Source organism: Clytia hemisphaerica, unplaced genomic scaffold, assembly GCF_902728285.1.
Source record: "Clytia hemisphaerica strain Z4C2 unplaced genomic scaffold, Clytia hemisphaerica genome assembly, whole genome shotgun sequence".
Lineage (NCBI taxonomy): Eukaryota > Metazoa > Cnidaria > Hydrozoa > Leptothecata > Clytiidae > Clytia > Clytia hemisphaerica.
The window spans coordinates 177,010-195,883 of NW_027104146.1; the positions used below are offsets into that span (position 1 = coordinate 177,010).

At 37.4% G+C, this 18,874-nt stretch overlaps 2 protein-coding genes across 2 annotated transcripts; one reads left to right on the forward strand and one right to left on the reverse strand.

Moving 5' to 3' along the window:
• Positions 1-984: 984 nt before the first annotated feature.
• On the reverse strand, positions 985-5,967 carry LOC136813824 (uncharacterized). Its single transcript, XM_067070310.1, has 2 exons — positions 4,706-5,967; positions 985-1,127 (listed from the first exon to the last, which is right to left on the reverse strand). The coding sequence occupies exons 1-2, from the start codon at positions 5,844-5,846 to the stop codon at positions 1,069-1,071; spliced, it is 1,200 nt and encodes a 399-aa protein (XP_066926411.1). The 5' UTR covers positions 5,847-5,967; the 3' UTR covers positions 985-1,068.
• A 6,258-nt stretch (positions 5,968-12,225) lies between these two features.
• Positions 12,226-17,557, forward strand: LOC136813825 (alcohol dehydrogenase [acceptor]-like). Its single transcript, XM_067070311.1, has 5 exons — positions 12,226-13,297; positions 13,463-13,617; positions 14,038-14,319; positions 16,441-16,634; positions 17,143-17,557. The coding sequence occupies exons 1-5, from the start codon at positions 12,314-12,316 to the stop codon at positions 17,403-17,405; spliced, it is 1,878 nt and encodes a 625-aa protein (XP_066926412.1). The 5' UTR covers positions 12,226-12,313; the 3' UTR covers positions 17,406-17,557.
• The last annotated feature ends 1,317 nt before the right edge of the window (positions 17,558-18,874 follow it).

The window sequence follows — 18,874 nt, forward strand, 5'->3', positions numbered from 1 at the left end:
TACTTTTTCTGTTTCAATGAAAATGGCTTGAAAATCTTCATTTACACAACATAAACCACCCCTGTTTTGAGCTTCAATCAATGTCTGTCCTTCATCGCTAACGATACCATTTTCTAATATACTTATAATGGCCTGGTTACGTGTTTTGGAAAAATTTTTGTTTCTTGCCTTTTTTACCAATTTACGCACAACATATCCTGACAAGTATTGCAGGGCATCTCTCTCAGTCTTAGAAATGGGCTTGACTTGGTTTTTTTCTTCATCAGGCTCAGCTTGAGGTGATTTATAAAAATGGACAATCTTCTCACCTAACCTTGTTATCAAAAGAGTAGCAGCAGGAAATGATAAGGATGGAAAGTAACTGCAAGAATCAAGGGCAAACGCATCAAAAAAGCTGTCGAGAAACTTACCAACATTTCCAGATTTTTCAAGGATTTTGAAAATTTCTTTGGCTTCTTTAATGAGCGTTTCACAGACTTGGTTGTTATAGCACTTGAAATTATGCCCACGACAACCTCACCCAATTCGAGATCCTCATCTAAAACCTCAAAGAATGCAGAAATATCCTCATTGGGGTCCAGTAAGTCAAATTCTGTATCAGATTCAACCATTTCTTCAAAGATTTCAGTTCCAAGGTGCTCAGCCATCTTGTTTCCATGAAAAACAAAAGGTAATGTTTACTTTTTTGAACAGTCCTAAGGTAGCAGACTCGCCTCCGCCGAAAACCTACCCATGCGTTTTGATCACGTGACCAAAACAAAATGAACTTCAACCTTTTACCCGGGACTTCCTGACCAGGTAGAGAATTTTAAAATTTTCTGAGGCCGAAGGCCGAAAAGGAAATTTGAATTTTATGAGCTTAAAATCAGACGAATTCATTATGCCGAGCGGACGCAGTCTAGAGTGAGTGGAACGAAGGCTAAGAAAAGCATCGTAGATGCGTCCTATATGATGTGACAAATAGAAATGTGTAGACGTCGCATGTGACGTATATATTAATATATCTTTCCTTGAATGAAATGCTAATATTAATAACTAAATAAAATATAAACTATATAGATATAAAGTTTAAGATCTCCTTCCTCGTCTGCCGCCACGACCACGTCTTTTCCCTCGATTGTGGTTCTCTGCATAAAAGATAGAATACAGTGTAAGCAGTTTAAAAGCAAAGTAGGGAGGAGGGATGGGAATGAATTCGTCTGATTTTAAGCTCATAAAATTCAAATTTCCTTTTCGGCCTTCGGCCTCAGAAAATTTTAAAATTTTATATCGCTTAAAATCAGACGAATTCATTATGCCGAGCGGACGCAGTCTAGAGTGAGTCTTCACAAAAGGCTGCGGAACGCCGGCTAAGTCCTCGTTTAAAGCAACTTCAGTCCTGTAGGAGTATATTTTGGTACTTTTCTGCCGAACTGAATTCTTTGTTGTAAAATTTTTGCCATACTGATGCATTAGACCAGTTCCCCATTTTTAAAATGTCTTTAAGATTTGCCCCTTTTTTGTATGCCTTTGAAGGGGGGGGGGTTCATGGTTGGCGGAGGAGCGGAATCGGGCCTTTTTTCGGACGGAGTGGCGGAATTTGGCGAAAATTTAGACGGAATTACGGAAATTGGGTTCTCTGACGGAGACGGAAAATTAGATAATTTTACTGCGGAAAAACGGAATTTAGCAAAAAAATTTGCGGAATTTCGGAATTGGTAAAAGATATTCAAAATTTGCGGAATTTTTGACAAAAATATTGAATTTCAAAGGAATTTTCGGTGACGGAATTTTGGTTCAATTTAAGACGGTTTGACGGAAATTGGGGAAAAAATTGACGGAATTGCGGAATCGGGTACCCCCTGAAACCCCCCCCCCTTTGAAGAAGAGGCTGACCTCTTGGAGTGAGCCTGAAAAATGTTGATGTCAATGCCCGCCATTTTTAACATCTCTTTTACCCATCTAGCTGTTGTATCCTTTCCTACGGGCTTGTGTGGTTCGACATAGCTCAAAAATAATTTAGAGGTTTGCTGTTTTTTCCTAAACACCTTTGTAACTTTGATGTATTCGGTAAGGGCTTGATATGGACAAAGCTTCCTATTTCCCTCAAATTTCCTAAATTCTATTGGTTCATTTTTCTTTCCTTGTTTGAAATGCTTGGGTGGTGTACTTAAATGAAAAATGAAAGTCGTTTCTGATTTCCCCATGAGATCAATATCCAGGTCCGTAAGTTCCGAGCCTCTATTTGGCGCCAGGATTCCCAAAAGTGTTACAGTTTTAAAAGTAAGTTCCTTTAGTTGTAAATGTTCGTTTTCTGGTAATTCCCTCATACAATTCAACACTGTGTCGATGTCCCATATTTCCGTATATTTAGGCATCGGGGGTCTCTGTCTTGAAACTCCTTTTAGTAAGGAAGTGACCAGTGGATGTTGCCCCACTGGTAGCCCTTCAACAATTCTATGGTAAAAGGATATGGCTGATCTATGCCCATTTATGGTGTTATATTCTTTACCCTCTTCGAATAAGGTTGTCAAGTAGTTGACTACGGTCTCTATAGTACTTGAAATGGGATCAATTTCCCTTTTACGACACCAGCTACTGAAGTTTTTCCAGGCTGACATGTAATGTCTCCTAGTTCCCTTTGCTTTGGATTGTTGGATAAGGGTAGCAGCAGTTTGTGATATGCCCTCTGAAGACTCATGTTCCCTGATATCTCCCACACTGCCAAGTGCAGTGTTTTGTTTCGAATGAGAGGGTGCGTTTCCTCCAATGGGTGGGTTAGAGTGTCCCTTTCCATTTCTATCTTCCTTGGGTTTGAGATTAACATCCCCAGTAAAACTGGATACCAGGGTTGGGTTGTCCAGATTGGGGCTATCAAAATTACTGTAGCTCGAGACCTTTGCGCTTTCTCCAGGCACCTCCCTATCAGAGAAAATGGGGGAAATGCATATGCTAGAGTTTGGTCCCAGGTCTGAGTTAATGCATCTATTGCTTGACAATCCGGGTCTGGTCTCCAACTGAAATAGGTTTCCAGTTGGTGGGCTGTTCTGGAAGCAAATAGGTCGATTTCTGGAGTTCCCAAAGTTTCCACTATCTGTATGAAAACCCTCCTTTTTAGCTTCCAATCGCTCCAGTCTGTCGAGTTCCTGGACTCGAAGTCGGCTTCCTTGTTCAAGCTCGATGGGATGTATTCTGCAGTAAGAGTGATCCCTTTCTGGGTCAAGAAAGACCATATTTCCTTGGCTATGTTTACTAGAGTCAAATTTGTTGGTCGACCCATTTTCACAATGTGAGCTAGAGCTACCTGATTGTCTATCAATAGATGTATTGACTTCAGATGATTTCCCTTCACAAAGGTTTTCAGAGCTATGAGAGCTGCTTTCATCTCTAGGACATTTATATGTTCCTCTTTTTCCCAACTTTGCCATAGTCCTCCTGACGAGATCTGACCACAGTGGGCCCCCCATCCTCCTTTTCTTCCCTTTGCCGCATCTGAGCTTATAATTAAATCTGGGGGTAAGATGTTTATGTTTTTCCCATTTCCTGTCGAAAGGTTTTCTACCCACCACTTTAGCTCCTCCGTTGCTTTGTTGTCCAAGCTCATTGCAGACTCGTATCTCTGTTCGCATCTCGCTAATTGCGTGTTCATGCATTTTTGAAGGAACCTTATTTGGAGTGGTGCTAGGGTGAAGGCTGGGGCGATTGCCATAAGATTCCCTATTAGGCTCGCTAGTTTCCTTATGGGAAAAGTTTTCAGACTCAACATTTGAATGCATAATTTCCTCAGTTTTTGCACTTTCTCTAGTGGGACTTTGAAGGTCATATCGCAGCTGTTTATTAAGACTCCCAGATACTCCATCTGTTGGTTTGGTACCAGTACAGACTTCTGTAGATTTATTGTAAACCCTAGATTCTCCAGAAGAAAGATTGTTGTGTCCCTTGAGAAGATTGCTTCTCCTTTCGACCCTGCTACTATCAATAGGTCGTCTATGTATATGAGGACTCTTATTTGTAACCTTCTCAACAGTGAAATGGGTACTTTGAGTAGTTTTGTGAAGAACCTGGGAGCTGGTCCCAATCCGAACATCAGGCATTGGAATTCGTATAGGCTTCCTTCCCAGCTGAATCTCACATACTTCTTTGATTGGGGATGCAACGGTATTGCAAAATAAGCGTCCTTCAGGTCGATTTTGACCATGAAGTCCCCCTTCTGGAGGATGTTTTTCACATCCTTCAAAGTTTCCATTTTGAATTTTTGATATGGAATGTATGAGTTCAGTTCCTTTAGATTTATAACTGGCCTGTATTTTCCTGGTTCCTTTTTCTCTCTTAAAAATAGAGTGGACAAAAATTGACCTTCTGTGTTTAGAACTCTCTTCACAGCCCCTTTCTCCAGTAAGGTTCTTATCTCTGCTCTTATCAAGGCTTTCATTTTGGAATTGAAATTTATTTGTTGTGGTCCTGTTTTTTGAATTGGCTTCCCTATTATTGGGATCACTAAGCCTGAAACTGTTTCCAAGATGAATTTGTCCTGAGTCAGTTTTGACCAATTGTTTTGAAAAAATCCTGTCCTTCCAGTCTGTGTCAACTGGGGATTTGATAAATCCTCTATGAGGTTTTTTATACTTGGGTGTATTTTCCCAAATTTTTGTGACTCCCCGTTTGTCAGCAGAGGTTTTGCTTGACTGGAGAGAGGTTCTGTGAAGTTTGACAGAATTTTTCTTACCTTTGCCTCTTCGGTTTTGAATTCTGTGGTGCAAGCCAGCCTGTTGTTCATCGGTGTATTGTTCGTGCCCCTCTCCGTGGCTTGTCGATCGGGAGGAGCTCCATGAAAAGGGAGTGCGATTAGCTGTTTGTACTCTTTTTGAAAAGAGGAATTGTTTGAGTGACTGGTTGTTCACTTTTGCCTGTTTTGTGAGGGATTTTATTGTCTCCTCTCCAAAAAGTTTTCCATCACTTTCTTGTAACTCCTCTAATAGGGTCTCTCTGAGCCACACACTGATATGGCTTTCACGAATGCCAAGTCCCATCAAAGCATTTTTCCTTCGGAAGAAATTGCTGGCATTGAGGGCCTGTCCTAACAGCAGTATCGACTGTTGGAAATGAGTGGCCACCTCTTCGAGATCGAGTTTTTCATTCTCGTCTCCTGATCTTGCTCTCTCAACGCTCTGCCAGATTTTGGCAAGCGGAGCCAAGATATCTCTGACTTTATTCGATATCCGGGATATCGATTTGTCCACGGCCAGGGTTTTAGTTCCCATTGACCCTTTTTCTCTGAGTAAGCAATCGAATAATGAATCCATTTTTAACTCAGGTGAGACGTTGCTTGGGACTGGTGTTTCTTCCAGTATGTCCCTCTCAAGCTCTTTATCAGGTATGTAATTCCTGATGTGCTTCTCCAGATACTTCACAAGTCTGGGATCAAGTTTCCAGTCATGTTCATTGACGTCCATCTGGAATAATTCTGGTTTGTCGTCACTCGAATTAGATGATGAGGTAGAGGAACTTCTGCTTCTTTTTCTGGATTTTCGTCTCTTTTTGACTTGCTTTTTCTTCTTTTGCTTCTTCTTCTTTTTCTCCTTTTTCCGTCTCTCCTCAGAGGAATCGGAGCTACTTGAGCTGCTTGATGATGAACTGGAATTTCTGCTGGAGGAGGATGAGGGAGAGGGTGTTCTTTTCCTCTTTTTCTTCTTGTCTCTTCCTCTTTCCTTTAAACTACCATTCCTATCAGTTCCTTCGACGTTTGTTTTTGTTAAATCTGCATCATTTAATTGATTTTCCTCACTGATTGTGTTGTTCTCATTAGATTTATTAGATTTAGTCACATCATATCTCACTTTAGTTTTTTCGGTCGTTGGCGACGCCATCTTGATCCGAAAACGAAAGTGAGAAGAGGACTTAGCCGGCGTTCCGCAGCCTTTTGTGAAGACTCACTCTAGACTGCGTCCGCTCGGCATAATGAATTCGTCTGATTTTAAGCGATATAAAATTCAATTGACATTGGTTTAGATCAGCCATAAAGAAATCAGGCCCTAGCAACGGGTATGATTTTTTCGTTGCTAAGGAAAATACTTTAGATCAGAGTCTAGAAAAAACCTTATATCTCAGGAAATATAAATGCTACGACCTTAGAATTTTCAGAGTGTGTTCAGAAAGGGTATAGGGTCATAAAACGCGCAAAATCTCGAAATCGATAATTTTCATTTTCATAATTTTCTCAAAACTTCATGTGACTCCCACCTTAAGGAAGTTTGTTTCGAGCTAATGGATTTCTTTTGTTGTTGCTTTAGAGTTTTATAATTAGCGTGGTATGACGAAATTCTTTAGTTTCAGGTCAAATTATGCGTAAACTTTAAGGGCTTATATTTTGGAGAGACCTCTTTTATACCAAAAGATACCTATATTTTCTTGCTCAGAATTTTCCAGCGATTCTAATTATATAACGGCATCATGACCGCATAATTAGATTAAAAGCTAAAGTGCACGAAAATAAGAAATCAAATCTGTCTTTGATGAATTTCTATCAATTTTTTTAGAAATAATTTGGTATCATTGTGATGAGAATTTTTTAGACTACAAGTTAGTGTAAAATTTGTTACTGGATACTGAAAGTACGAAAAACATAAAAAGACACTTTTATAAACACAGCATATAGAAACCAGCCCTCTTCGCATGGCGAGCCGTTTTTTTCTGAACTTTTTGTAACGACCAAATTAAACCTAAAACAAAGGAGTTTTCAATAGACACGATCAGAACACTTCGGGTAATCAGAGAAGCACTTTTTCTATTCTATCCCATTTCTCTGCTCCCTGGTAATGTTCATTAACACCAGAGAAATGGAAAGGAATAGAAAAAGCACTTCTCGAAAACAATGGAAATACGGCTCGTCATATACAAGGTCCTTTGCCCTTATGGTGATAAAAGCATGAAATTTGGCACAGATGATCCTTAGAGGGTCTAAACCCTAATTTTAAACAGTAACACCAAATTTTGCCACCTGGCCACCTGCCAGATGACGTCATCAGGTGGCTGGGCAAAAAATTATTTTTTTGAAAATATTCAAAATCTGATGGTTCTAGCGGAAAGAGCATGCAATGCTGATGAAAATCGAGGTATAAAACATGCCTTGAAAATCTTCCTATCAAAAGTTATGAAGGTTGAAAGTTTTGTGATGACGTCATCGCAAGCCTTTCCAGGCAAAACTTGAAAACCTCGTAATTTTGGAACAAATTGACCAAATTTGGTTTTTTATACATAAATTCATATACGGCATAGAGTTGTATAATTAGCGTGGTTTATGACGAAATTCTTTAGTTTCAGGTCAAATTATGCGAGAACTTTAGGGGCTTATATTTTGGGGACACCTCTTTCATACCAAAAGATACCTATATTTTCTTGCTCAGAAAATTCTAGCGATTCTAATGGTTCAACGACATCATGACGGCATAATTAGATAGAAAACTAAATTGCAAGAAAAAAAGAAATTAAATCTGTTCTTGATTAATTTCTTCCAAATTTTCTTGGAGTAACTTGAATGATACCATCTTGATGAGAATTTAGTTACTTTAAGATTACCCTGGGGGCAATTGTCACATGGACAATTTTCTGGGGGGGGGGCACTTGCCCTGGGGGCAATTATCATAGCGGCAATTGTCCTGTCACCAAAGAATGATGTACAAAATGATCTCGGTACCTTTTATTGGATTTCCAAAGTCCCGCTGAGGGTCGGAAAAATAAAAAAATTTCCCCCGGAAAGATCGAAATTTGGTCAAAATTGTCGCAATAAGGGTCGTAAAATTCAAAAGATTTTCCATTGTTTTTCTCCTTTTTAGGGTCCAAGGATCGAACGTCGGGCGGCACCCCGCCCCTGTCAGCTCGCAACCCTAGTACTCCTAGTAGTTTTCTTTTTCATGATTCTGATAGCGCTCACGATAACAAAGTGAGATCTGGGAACGAGATTTGTAATTATGAAAATATGACTTTTCTATATTTCTAAATTTGAGGAAATATCATATTTCATGATATTTTCAAATCTGAAACATCATATTTTCAAAATATTTCCAACTTTTGGAAATATGATGTTTCAATGAATTTTAGATTTGGAATTATCATGAAATATGATATTTCCTCAACTTTGGAAATATAGAAAAGTCATTTTTCGATATTTACAAAGGTGTATTGAAATATCATATTTTCAAGATATTTCCATGATTGGAAATCTCTCATTTCGCCCAGTGCAACCGTTGTGGGTTGTGGGTTGCCTTTTTTTTGATTTGATTTGCCTCCCCAATCTTGGTCAAGGAAATATGTTCATTGCCCTTTTTTCAAAGGAAGGTGATGGGATACAAATAAAGAATTATCCATAAAAAGAGTACCCTGAGTATCAGAGGTTAAGGTCGTGTTCAGACCTGAAAGTTTAAGTTTAAGGTTTAAGTAGCACTTTGTTGATATGGGAATTCAATTATAATCACTTTTCTTTTGTCATCATCGATTGGCGATCTCGAGGAATCTCCTTTCCTAACTTGAAATCATGTCATCTTCTCTCTTGAGATACTTTGAAACAAAAAAAATTTCAGGGAATCCATCTGCAAAACACTAATTCGTGTTCGTTGAAGTCATTACTGCTAGATATGCTCCGAGCGTCTCTAAGTCATAAATTTCAAGTTTTTTTTCTTCGTTTACAAAAGGAGCATGCTTTTCACTTGCTAATTCTGATTTCGTCTATTCAGAAAACTGTAACAAAATCGTAAAAACTTTTTTTTTAAACCAGAGGGTGATTCCTTTTTAAACTTTGGTTTAACTAATGAGGAGCGTGCCGTTAAATACAAAAGGAATATAAAAGAAACATGTAGACCTAATTGCTTTAAACCTTGGTCTGAACACGACCTAAGTTTTCAAAGAAAATAGTAACCTCTGAAGACAAATAATAGAAATTATATCGCGCATGTGTCAATCTAATCACTGTAGAAAAAATCAAAGATGAAGAGCAAATATTACCATACTAGCCGGTACCCGGCGTCGCACGCCGGTTAAGCTGTAGCTGAACGCACTAAAAGTCCTTTGGATGTTGAAGCTGGCTTAAAAAAAGTTCAACCGGGTTTAAAAGTTTGACTCTAACCATCACCCGGAGTTCTTTTTCTCGCTTCGCTCGCATTAAATACGCCGTCCAGTTTCGACAATTTGAGAAAATGTCAAGGGAAAGCCACAAAGAATAGTTCAACTTTGTTTTATCAGATGTAAAAAGATAAATAAGTAAATTCTAAATTGCTTTTTTTAACCCTTGTCATAACTTTTCGAATTTAAACATGTAAAATGACGTACACAGTTTTTAACAGTATCAACCATTTGAATATGTTTTTATATGAAGAAAGAGATGGATAATTTCTTCTTGCTTTTTATCGCCCTTTGAACGCTGTTATTGTTCGACAAACTTTTTAATTTTTATATTTTGATTTACATTTGAAATGTTCTTTTCTATAAAAGAAACTTGTTTTGTTTTGAAAAGAATTCGAATGTCATTAATAAATACGATCGTTAATTAAATACATTCGAAAACATTTCAAACAAAAGAAAAGAGAAAAACAGGATCGGGCAATGCTGGGCAGATTTTAAAATTACTAAATGTAGATGGGCCTTAAATTTCAAAACAAAGGCTGAATAAAGTCTAAACCAGGCTCTATCCGACCTGTCAATCAAAACAAACTTATCGAGAAAAAAAGCGCGAATCCAATAGAACAAATTTGTGAAGCAAGAAACTAAAAGTCATAATTTTAAAACACAAACAAAGCGAAAACGAAAGTGGTGACACACAGACACACAAAGCACCGCTATTAATATATAGATTAATGTCTAGCAGACTATATCGGTATGCAGTTTACTATTTACGAATTCCCCAGAAACCTCCAAGTGTAGTTGAAATGAGTTTATTTCGAAAGAAATCTTTTACATGATCCCCAAATGTATAACAGTAATTACTAAACTTTTAATTATGGAAATGTCACTTTAATTGAATTGAAATAATAGACAGACTTTATGTTATGATTCTCTATCACTGACTCTTTTTACAAAGCATTGATGACTTTTTGTAAGTTGTGTTTTCAACGACGGGAATAAAAATATCGACTATGACGCTCATCCAAGATCTTGGATGGTCGTCATGGTTACTTTTGTCTTCGCTGATTGCGCGATGAATAGAATCTCGATTCGTCGGCACAGCGTAAATATATGATTTTGAGCTGTGCTTTTCACGGTATAAAAAGAGCTTTTTGAGGTACTTAGTTACAATAGTAAAACCATTCTAAAACATGGTGCTTTTAGCCAAATAAGAAAGTGTTAAAATCGAAATTTTTTTCGGTCGGCACAAACCATGGTTGCACTTTGTCAGTAATTAAACTTCACTTCTTCTATGCTATTTGCACTTGTAAATTAGATCGTTCATCTGTTATACTGAGCTAATAACAGGTGAAAATTAAGTTTTCAACAGGGTATCCCTTAATCCTTATTTCATCAACAATTCTTGCAGTTGAAAGACCTTTCCTCACGAAATAGGCCCAGAATGAAATGTAAAAATTTTCGGTGACGGTATTTGGAGTTAATTGTGTCCGGTATTCCGGTATTTCGGGAAAAATCCGGTATTTCGGTATTCAGTACCCCTTGAAACCCCCCCCCCCCTTAGTCAAAGATACTTGGAAATTCTAATCGGGATCGACATTGACGCATGATCCAAAAATTCCCAGTCGATTTATTTACGTTAAAACAATACGTTCATCTAACGTCCTCAACAAACAAATGAGGCTGAATGATAATAATAACATGGAATCCGGGTCTCAATAACGTTTTTCTTTTTTATGTAGGATCAGATGATTTTTACAAATGTTTAGCGAAACGAGGAGCAGCGACACTCTACCACCCAGTGGGTACGTGCAAGATGGGACCCCTAATGATGATCAAGCAGTTGTAGATTCAACATTGAAAGTTTATGGTATCAAAGGATTACGTGTTGTCGATGCATCAATCATGCCAACCATTGTCGGTGGAAATACTACTGCACCTACAATTATGATCGCTGAAAAAGCTGCTGATGTGATTAAAGAGGATCCTAGTAAATTGAATTGAGACTTCAGAAAGTTCACATAATAGTAAACCCAAAACAAAAGTATATATATATATATCTCTTTTATCACCCAAAGTAGTTAGGTATATAATATGTACAGTTTTAAAAAGAAGCGGAATATAGGACATAAAAAATAAACAAAATATATACAAAGAAAATAATATGTTTAGGGGGTAGGAACAGAGCATTTATAACTGTCAGGTAGATCAGAGTAGACAGGGGGATGTAGGGAAACCAGAGGAAAAGGGATAAGACATACGTGGTCTGAATAGTTATTGCTCTGTTCTTGCCCTCTGAACGCGTTCTTCAAGGATTGCTTTAAAAGCAACACGATTTTCAAATGAGTACCAGTTGTCAATGTAGTATTTGCACTGATCAATTAAGTCTGAGTCATAATGCTGATGAGTACGTTGGAAATTCACTTTTCCAGATAAAATGTCCGTTATGTTCAGGTTGTTGTTGATTATAACCTGTTTCGACTTAGATATGAAGCTCGAGTTACACGTGCGAGTGTATAGCATCTTACATGTGTACTGTCTTGTGGTTTTGTTAGCCAAGAGTTGGTTGATAAGTTTCAATTTTCTTCTTTGGATGATGGAGCTGGCGTCTGGGATTTCGTATAGTTTAGAGATATAGTTCTTGCTGTATTTAGAAACATTGAACAGGGACTTGAGGCATGATCTAGCCTGTGCGTTGATACTGTCAAGTTCTGATTTACTTAGGTCAACAAGTTCAAGACCATACATCAGTTTAGGGATGATCAGAGTGTTGAATAGGGAAACTATTGTGTCAGGGTGGCAATGTCGTACACCAGAGGCAATGAGTGAGGAAGTGACCGACCATAACTCAGCTCAAAAGTGATCAATAACCTTCAGAAAGCAAAGGAAATAGTATATTCTAAACAATTTTTGACTATATTAACATATAATTTTCTATTAATTTTCTATAAATGACATAATGAATCAATCAAATTTTCAAATTAATAGCTACAAAAATCACTTACAACTCCTTTCGTGTATGACGGCACAAATTTTATGAAATTTGATCTCGAAAAACCTTCCCCACTAAAACAAAAAGCTGTAAAGACCATTCATTGCACAATGTTGACAATTAAAAGCTACAAGTGGAGATACCATGCACTTAAGTTATTTTTCTCTCAGATGCTACACTATAATACAACGTAGTTTTGAATACTCTTGAAAGAAAGGAGCAAATTATATCATGGGTTGGATAAAAAAAACCTTCATCTTTGTCCTTCCAATACTTTCTTACTACATTTACAAAATTGTAAAAGCTAACTTCTTGATTTTTGTTTTAATCACAAGCCAGATTTACCCAAGACTTCCAATCGAGAATTTTGCAAAGTTGAATCCTGACATTGCAGACTTTGTAACAGGAGATGATCAAATAGTTGATGAATATGATTTTGTGGTTATTGGTGCAGGATCTGCAGGAGCTGTTGTTGCCAACCGTTTAAGTGAAAACAAATCATGGAAAATACTTCTGCTCGAAGCTGGTGGTGGGGAAAACATGCTGAGTGAGATCCCTGCAACAACATTTCTTAACATCAAAACATCCATTGATTGGTACTTTTTATCAGAGCCGGCCAATGATGGAAAAACTTCAACAATCTTTAAAAATGGACAAGTGGCTATGCCAAGGGGAAAGGTTCTTGGAGGAACAAGCACCATCAATGCGATGGCTTACACACGTGGTAATAAACGAGATTATGATTCATGGGAAGAGCAAGGTAACCCAGGGTGGGGCTATGAAGATGTTTTACCATATTTCAAGAAATCTGAAGACCAAACCAATGAAAAGCTTACTAAAGATACAAAGTACCATTCAACAGGTGGCTATCTTACCATTGAAGATGTAGAAAAAGCTGAGGTTTTTGTTAAATTGATGGACGGCTTCAGTAAGATTTTACCGGAGAATAAGGATTATAATGGTGAAAAACAATCTGGAACTGTGTTTTATCAAAACACGATCAGGAATGGCCAGAGATGCAGTACAGCCAAAGCTTACCTCAAACCCAAGAGATCAAATCTTCACGTCATTCCTTTTTCACATGTCCAGAAGATTTTGACTGATCCTGAAACGAAAACAGCCAAAGGTGTTGTTTATAAGAAGAATGGAAAATCCATGACAGTAAAAGCCACGAAAGAAATCATCTTGTCTGCTGGTGCTTTTGGCTCCCCTCAGGTAATAATTTTGTTTTTAAAAAGAATAGAAGTTCCCTGTGCATCTTTAAGTACCAAAATTCTCAAAACCTTAAGTTCGATAAGTTTGGACAAGACTTCACCCAAAAGTCAAGCCTAGAACCTTACCTATACTAGGTAATGTAATGTGTTTTTTCTCTCATTTCAGATTTTGATGTTATCAGGAGTTGGCCCAAAGGAGGAATTGGAAAAACATGGAATTCCGCTCATTAAAGAACTTCAAGTTGGATACAATTTACAAGATCACGTGAACGTTGGTGTACATATGGTTTTCAATGAGTCTATTGAACTTCCTTTCGAAGAGTAAGCTTAATAATATCATAAAACTTAGGACACTTGAACACTGAATATTTCTAGGACTGAATTATGGAATGCTCTGCTCCATTTCCCCGTCCAAAACAAACTTTTTGAGCTGGAGTCATTAACTTCCGTAGCCAGAGGCCAAAAAGCATCTATACATCATTTTTTATCATTATTAGGCTTTATGTATTGCAGTTTCCAAGGAAATAGACGATATCGGCTTTCCGAATTCTCCCCGAATGATTACCCATGATGCATTGCACAAAAAAATTCACGGACAATATTGACTTACTGAATTTTTTTGCGCAATGCATCATGGGTAATCATTCGGGGAGAATTTCGTTAAACCGATATCGTCTATTGTCATTCATATATTTCAAAATTCCATTGAGACGTGATCGAGAGTGTATTGTTTACTTTCAGGGCAATTTCGTTTGACACATTCAAAGAATACCATGAACAAAGAACAGGCCATCTCAGGAATGGCGCAAGTCTTGGGATGTTTGTTCCCTTGTCTGAAGAAGCCAAGTCTAAAGATTGGCCAGAGATTCAATCACATTTTTTACCTCAATTAATGACGGATGTCTCTGATACTCAATGGATTTTCAATTACGATGAAGAATTTTGGAATAATGTTTTGCTTGGAGAGTTAGAAGGGAAACATGGTGTAACTTACACTAATTGTCTATTGCGACCAAAAAGCAGGTAGTTTTTTTTATATTTCTAAAAAATGCACCCCTGTATCACAAACCCGAAGAGACTCTATCCCGTTAGAAAATTTGGTCGAAATTTCGTCCCCGGTGGGAAAATGTAATTTCAACCCAATGGGAAATTGACTTCGATCCAATTTAAATTCAATGGAAAGGAATTGAACTCTAAAATAATCCCTAATTGAGTTTTTGAGCTTGGAACAATAGATATTCTATCCTTATTTCAACAAAAATTGTCATCCTGATTGTCGAAAAGTGTTCTACCGGAGCTCTGAGGGGGGAGGTTTCACTTTTACGGTACGACGGTATTGGGCCTTTTTACCACCGGTAAATCGGTATTACGAAAAAAAAACGACGGGATTACGGTATTTCATTTTCTACCGGTATCGGTAAATTGCCTGTTTTTTTGTCGGTATTTCGATATTTTTATCAATAAAAAACGGTATTTCGGTATAAAACTATTTACCTTTTAGTTTCTTCACGAGTTTCATGCAGAAAATTGTTCAAAAAAGATCTATTTAAGATCTATCTATTTCTAAAGTCTATTCCACCATTTAACCAGTAAAATTTTCTTGCTCGCTTCGCTCGCACAATCTTGGATGTCCTAATGACTTATTGTCATGGTGAGGTTATTCAAAATAAGCAAAACTTTACGATATCTACCTAAACAAATATTTTCGTTATTTTTCTGCGGGCGCATTTTTTTAATGACAACTTTTGTGATGCAAATACTGCATCCAACGAATGAGTCTAGATAAAATTTTCTCCGTCAGCACTAAATGATATGGTCGTCTCTCCGTATTCACTTATATTGCTACTACAATACAATACACTGATACTGCAGTAACTTAGAGACAGTAGAGGCGGTATTTACTCCTTCAATAATTAGTAAAAGTAGGTAGTTCTAAAAACATCTTGTGCAGCATCGAACGATTAAAAAATAATTCACATCATGATGCACATGATGCGTTTTCAGGCAATCTAGGCATTCTAAATTTTAAATTTTTTCTTGTGTGAAACTCTTGGAACGCCGCACCGGGTACGGCAGGTACGTCACTCGCCGTACCATATTTTTGCCAACAAATGGTCAGTGTTAAATAAAATCAAACATTGTGAAGGCATACTTGGATAACAATAGCGTATTAAGGCCGTTTTTCAATAACAAAGGAGAGCGAAAATTGTCGAAAGATTTTCGCGCTCGCTTCACTCGCGTTCTTATTTTCCATTTATTATCTTTCCTCCCATAGGGAGGGGTTAAACTTTAGAATTCGCGTCCTCTAGTTGCACCACAGCACCACCTCTATGAAGCCTGTTTTGAAGTCTACGGCTTCTCAGACCATGATTGGCCCCAAACCTCGATTTTAAATTGATTCTCAATATAAAAGACATCTTACGGGTCTGCGAGGAAGAAATTATTGGGGGAAAGGCTTAATTTTGCATTTGCCTCCAGTAACAAGCAAGTAACTTTGGCACGGCAGACCTAAAATATTGCTTTATGAAAGCTCAAATAGCTGTAAAAGAGGCCTTAAAAATTCGACGATATCGAGAATAAGGTCACAAAACAAGCAAAAAACTTTATATATTGGCGAAAATCTTTGGTATAAGAATAGGTCAATCTGTTTAAAAGAGACCATAAGAAGGTTAAATTTAGCCCAATAAGGTCACAATCGTTTAACCAAAGATGTAAAAGCAAAATTGGTGCGTGAATACCTGAATTGAGGGTTGACTGGGGGGGCCTCATAAAGTACAAGACTTGTTTGTACAGTTTCTAATTTGTTACTACACAATAGATTTGATAACTGAAAATTCATCATTTTCGAAAAAAAAACATAAATATAATATCGGTATCGGTATTAGGCTTCTTTCACCGACGGTATTACGGTATTTGACCCAAAATTTTGTCGGTATGACGGTATTTAAGACCCCTGAAACCCCCCCCTCTGAGACAGGGGTGTAAAGATATCGCGTTTTTTCTGGTTCATCCGGTACAACGGGCACAGAAAAATATCTTCATCAAATGATTATTTTTTGCTTTCCTTTTAGTGAAAGCTTTCTCCCAAAGAGCTCCTTCAGTTTGCGTTAAAAAAATACAAACGAAATACAACTCTACTTTTAGAGGACGCATCAAGTTAAGAAGCAACGATTCTGAAGACCATCTACGAATCATTCCGAACTATTTCACCCACCCTGATGATCTGAATACATTCATTGAATCTTTCAAATTCGGAAAGAAACTAGCAGCAACATTACCACAATACAATGCATCGATTGTCGACTTGAAGGATCCAGCATGTATTGAATTTGCATCAGGTTTGTCATCGTGAACATGTCATTAATTATACAGTTAAAAAAATCGTTCAACGTTTGTTGAATTTACGATGAAAAGATAAAAGTTTGCTAGTCAATTGACAGTGAATAGTTGACAATGCTATCGTCCGTTTAAAGGGTCAGTAAACGCAGAAAAGTATATATGCGCAGAGTCAGGGCGTTAGGGCGGTTTACGGGAAAATAGTGGCGGTAGAGTTTTGGAACAAAACACTGTAAACACCTCCACCATTCTTTACTCCGCCCCGAACTAAACTCCATTTTCAAATTTATCCCGTCTCTTGGATTATTCTCTTTTTTAGTAATAATGTGTAGACGATAGGGTCGTCTATGTGAATAGTTGAAAAGTCACTATTATTTGCTTTTTCTGATTTGATCATGCAGAGTAGTCACAATGTAATATTCTCCTACCCTTCTTTTGGTTTTATTGCACATAGACCAAAATGAAATATTGTGATAATCCTTTGGCAATTTTCCCTGTTTTTTTCTTCAGGTTCTGATGACTATTACCAATGTACAGCGCTTCGAGGAGCATCAACACTCTACCACCCAGTGGGTACGTGCAAGATGGGACCCCATACTGATGATCAAGCAGTTGTAGATTCAACATTGAAAGTTTATGGTATCAAAGGATTACGTGTTGTCGATGCATCAATCATGCCAACCATTGTCAGTGGAAATACTAATGCACCTACAATTATGATCGCTGAAAAAGCTGCTGATATGATCAAAGAGGACTGGAAAGACAAAATTTGAAAAGCTATCACATCAAGTGGAGTACAGACGCTCTAAAATACAGAACTATTATTTTTTGCACTGACTTTTTGAAGGTTCTTCATAGGTAGTTTGTTGCATTCGTTTGTTTTTTGTTTAAAATGGAGTACAGTACTGTACTTATTCTATTTTTCTACTAACTCTATGATTTCCTAATTCAGTGCCGTAGCAACTGAGCAGGGGGGGGGGGGCAAGGGAGGCTATGCCCCCAATAATTTTTTCAAAAATGGTTATTGGTGCATTTTCAAGCAATCTAGAGCTCAAATTTTCAAAACTTCAAAACTTCTGCCCCCCCCCCAAATATGAAAATGCTTCCTACGGCACTGTAATGACTCTTGACCCCTAGTTTTAGCATTTATATTTTTATGAGCTGGTCAGGGAAAGTTATAACCATCCGTTTAAAATCCTAGGCTAGATGCCCTACTTCCCTGTCTCAGTAAATCACTCATAAAAATTCTCCCTTAAAAAGTAAAACAATGCCGAGATGGTGAAATCTGGACTTGCTAGCATTTATCAGAAAGCACGGAAGGGTTCTTTAGGTTTTTGTAAGGTTGAAATATTGTAGCGTTTTTTCTGCATATCATAGTTCAAAATGGTCCAAATTGCATTGAAATGTACATTTTATGGGTTCTCTTGTAATTTTAGAACCCCGCTGAGCGAAAATTGGGATTTTTCAATTTTTCAGACAATCATGGCCAAAACATTTGAGACAAAGAAAATTTCCCTGCGAAATTCTAAACACCACAGATAATTTTAAAGCGCACTAAAGTACGTTTGGAAAGTAGAGTTTTAACTTTGAGTTTTAACATGAGACTTAAGACTACAAGGTTAGGATCTCAGGATTTAAAAGCTCAAATTTGCTCCAATAATGATTGTAGAAAAATGTTAATGTGACAACCAAGGCCGAATAAGTTTCCATATTGTACATTTCTCTTTTGACATACATGATGTTTTATTCAGCACCTGAAGCGTGTTTTGTCTTTTTATATCTTTATATGTTTCGTTACAATTTTGCAAATCTGATTTACTGTTTAGAATTTTAGCACTTTGAATCATCTAGGACATCTAGACGTAAATCTCTGAAATCAAGATGAATCATAATCTTATAGCTTGTTGATTTTCTAGTAGGCGACAACAACAGGCTTTCCGAGGGGTAAACCAGTTGAAAAATTCTATTTTCAAAGATTATCGTTCACTTTTTTTGGGTAGCTTGTCCGTCGGTGCTTTCTCTATTGAGTTTCACTTGGGTTTCTTTTATCTCGGAAAAATTTTCTCTCTCAGAAAGTTATAACTCAGCGTCAAAGTCATTTCAGTCCTCTTTCAGTCTTGCAAACATTTGATCCAATCAGACAAATCATCGACAGTAATTTACAGTGGCCATCTAACTATTAGCATTTGCTGAAACATCTTTCAAGCAATTTCCCTTTATAAAGCTTATTATGTATTTATAA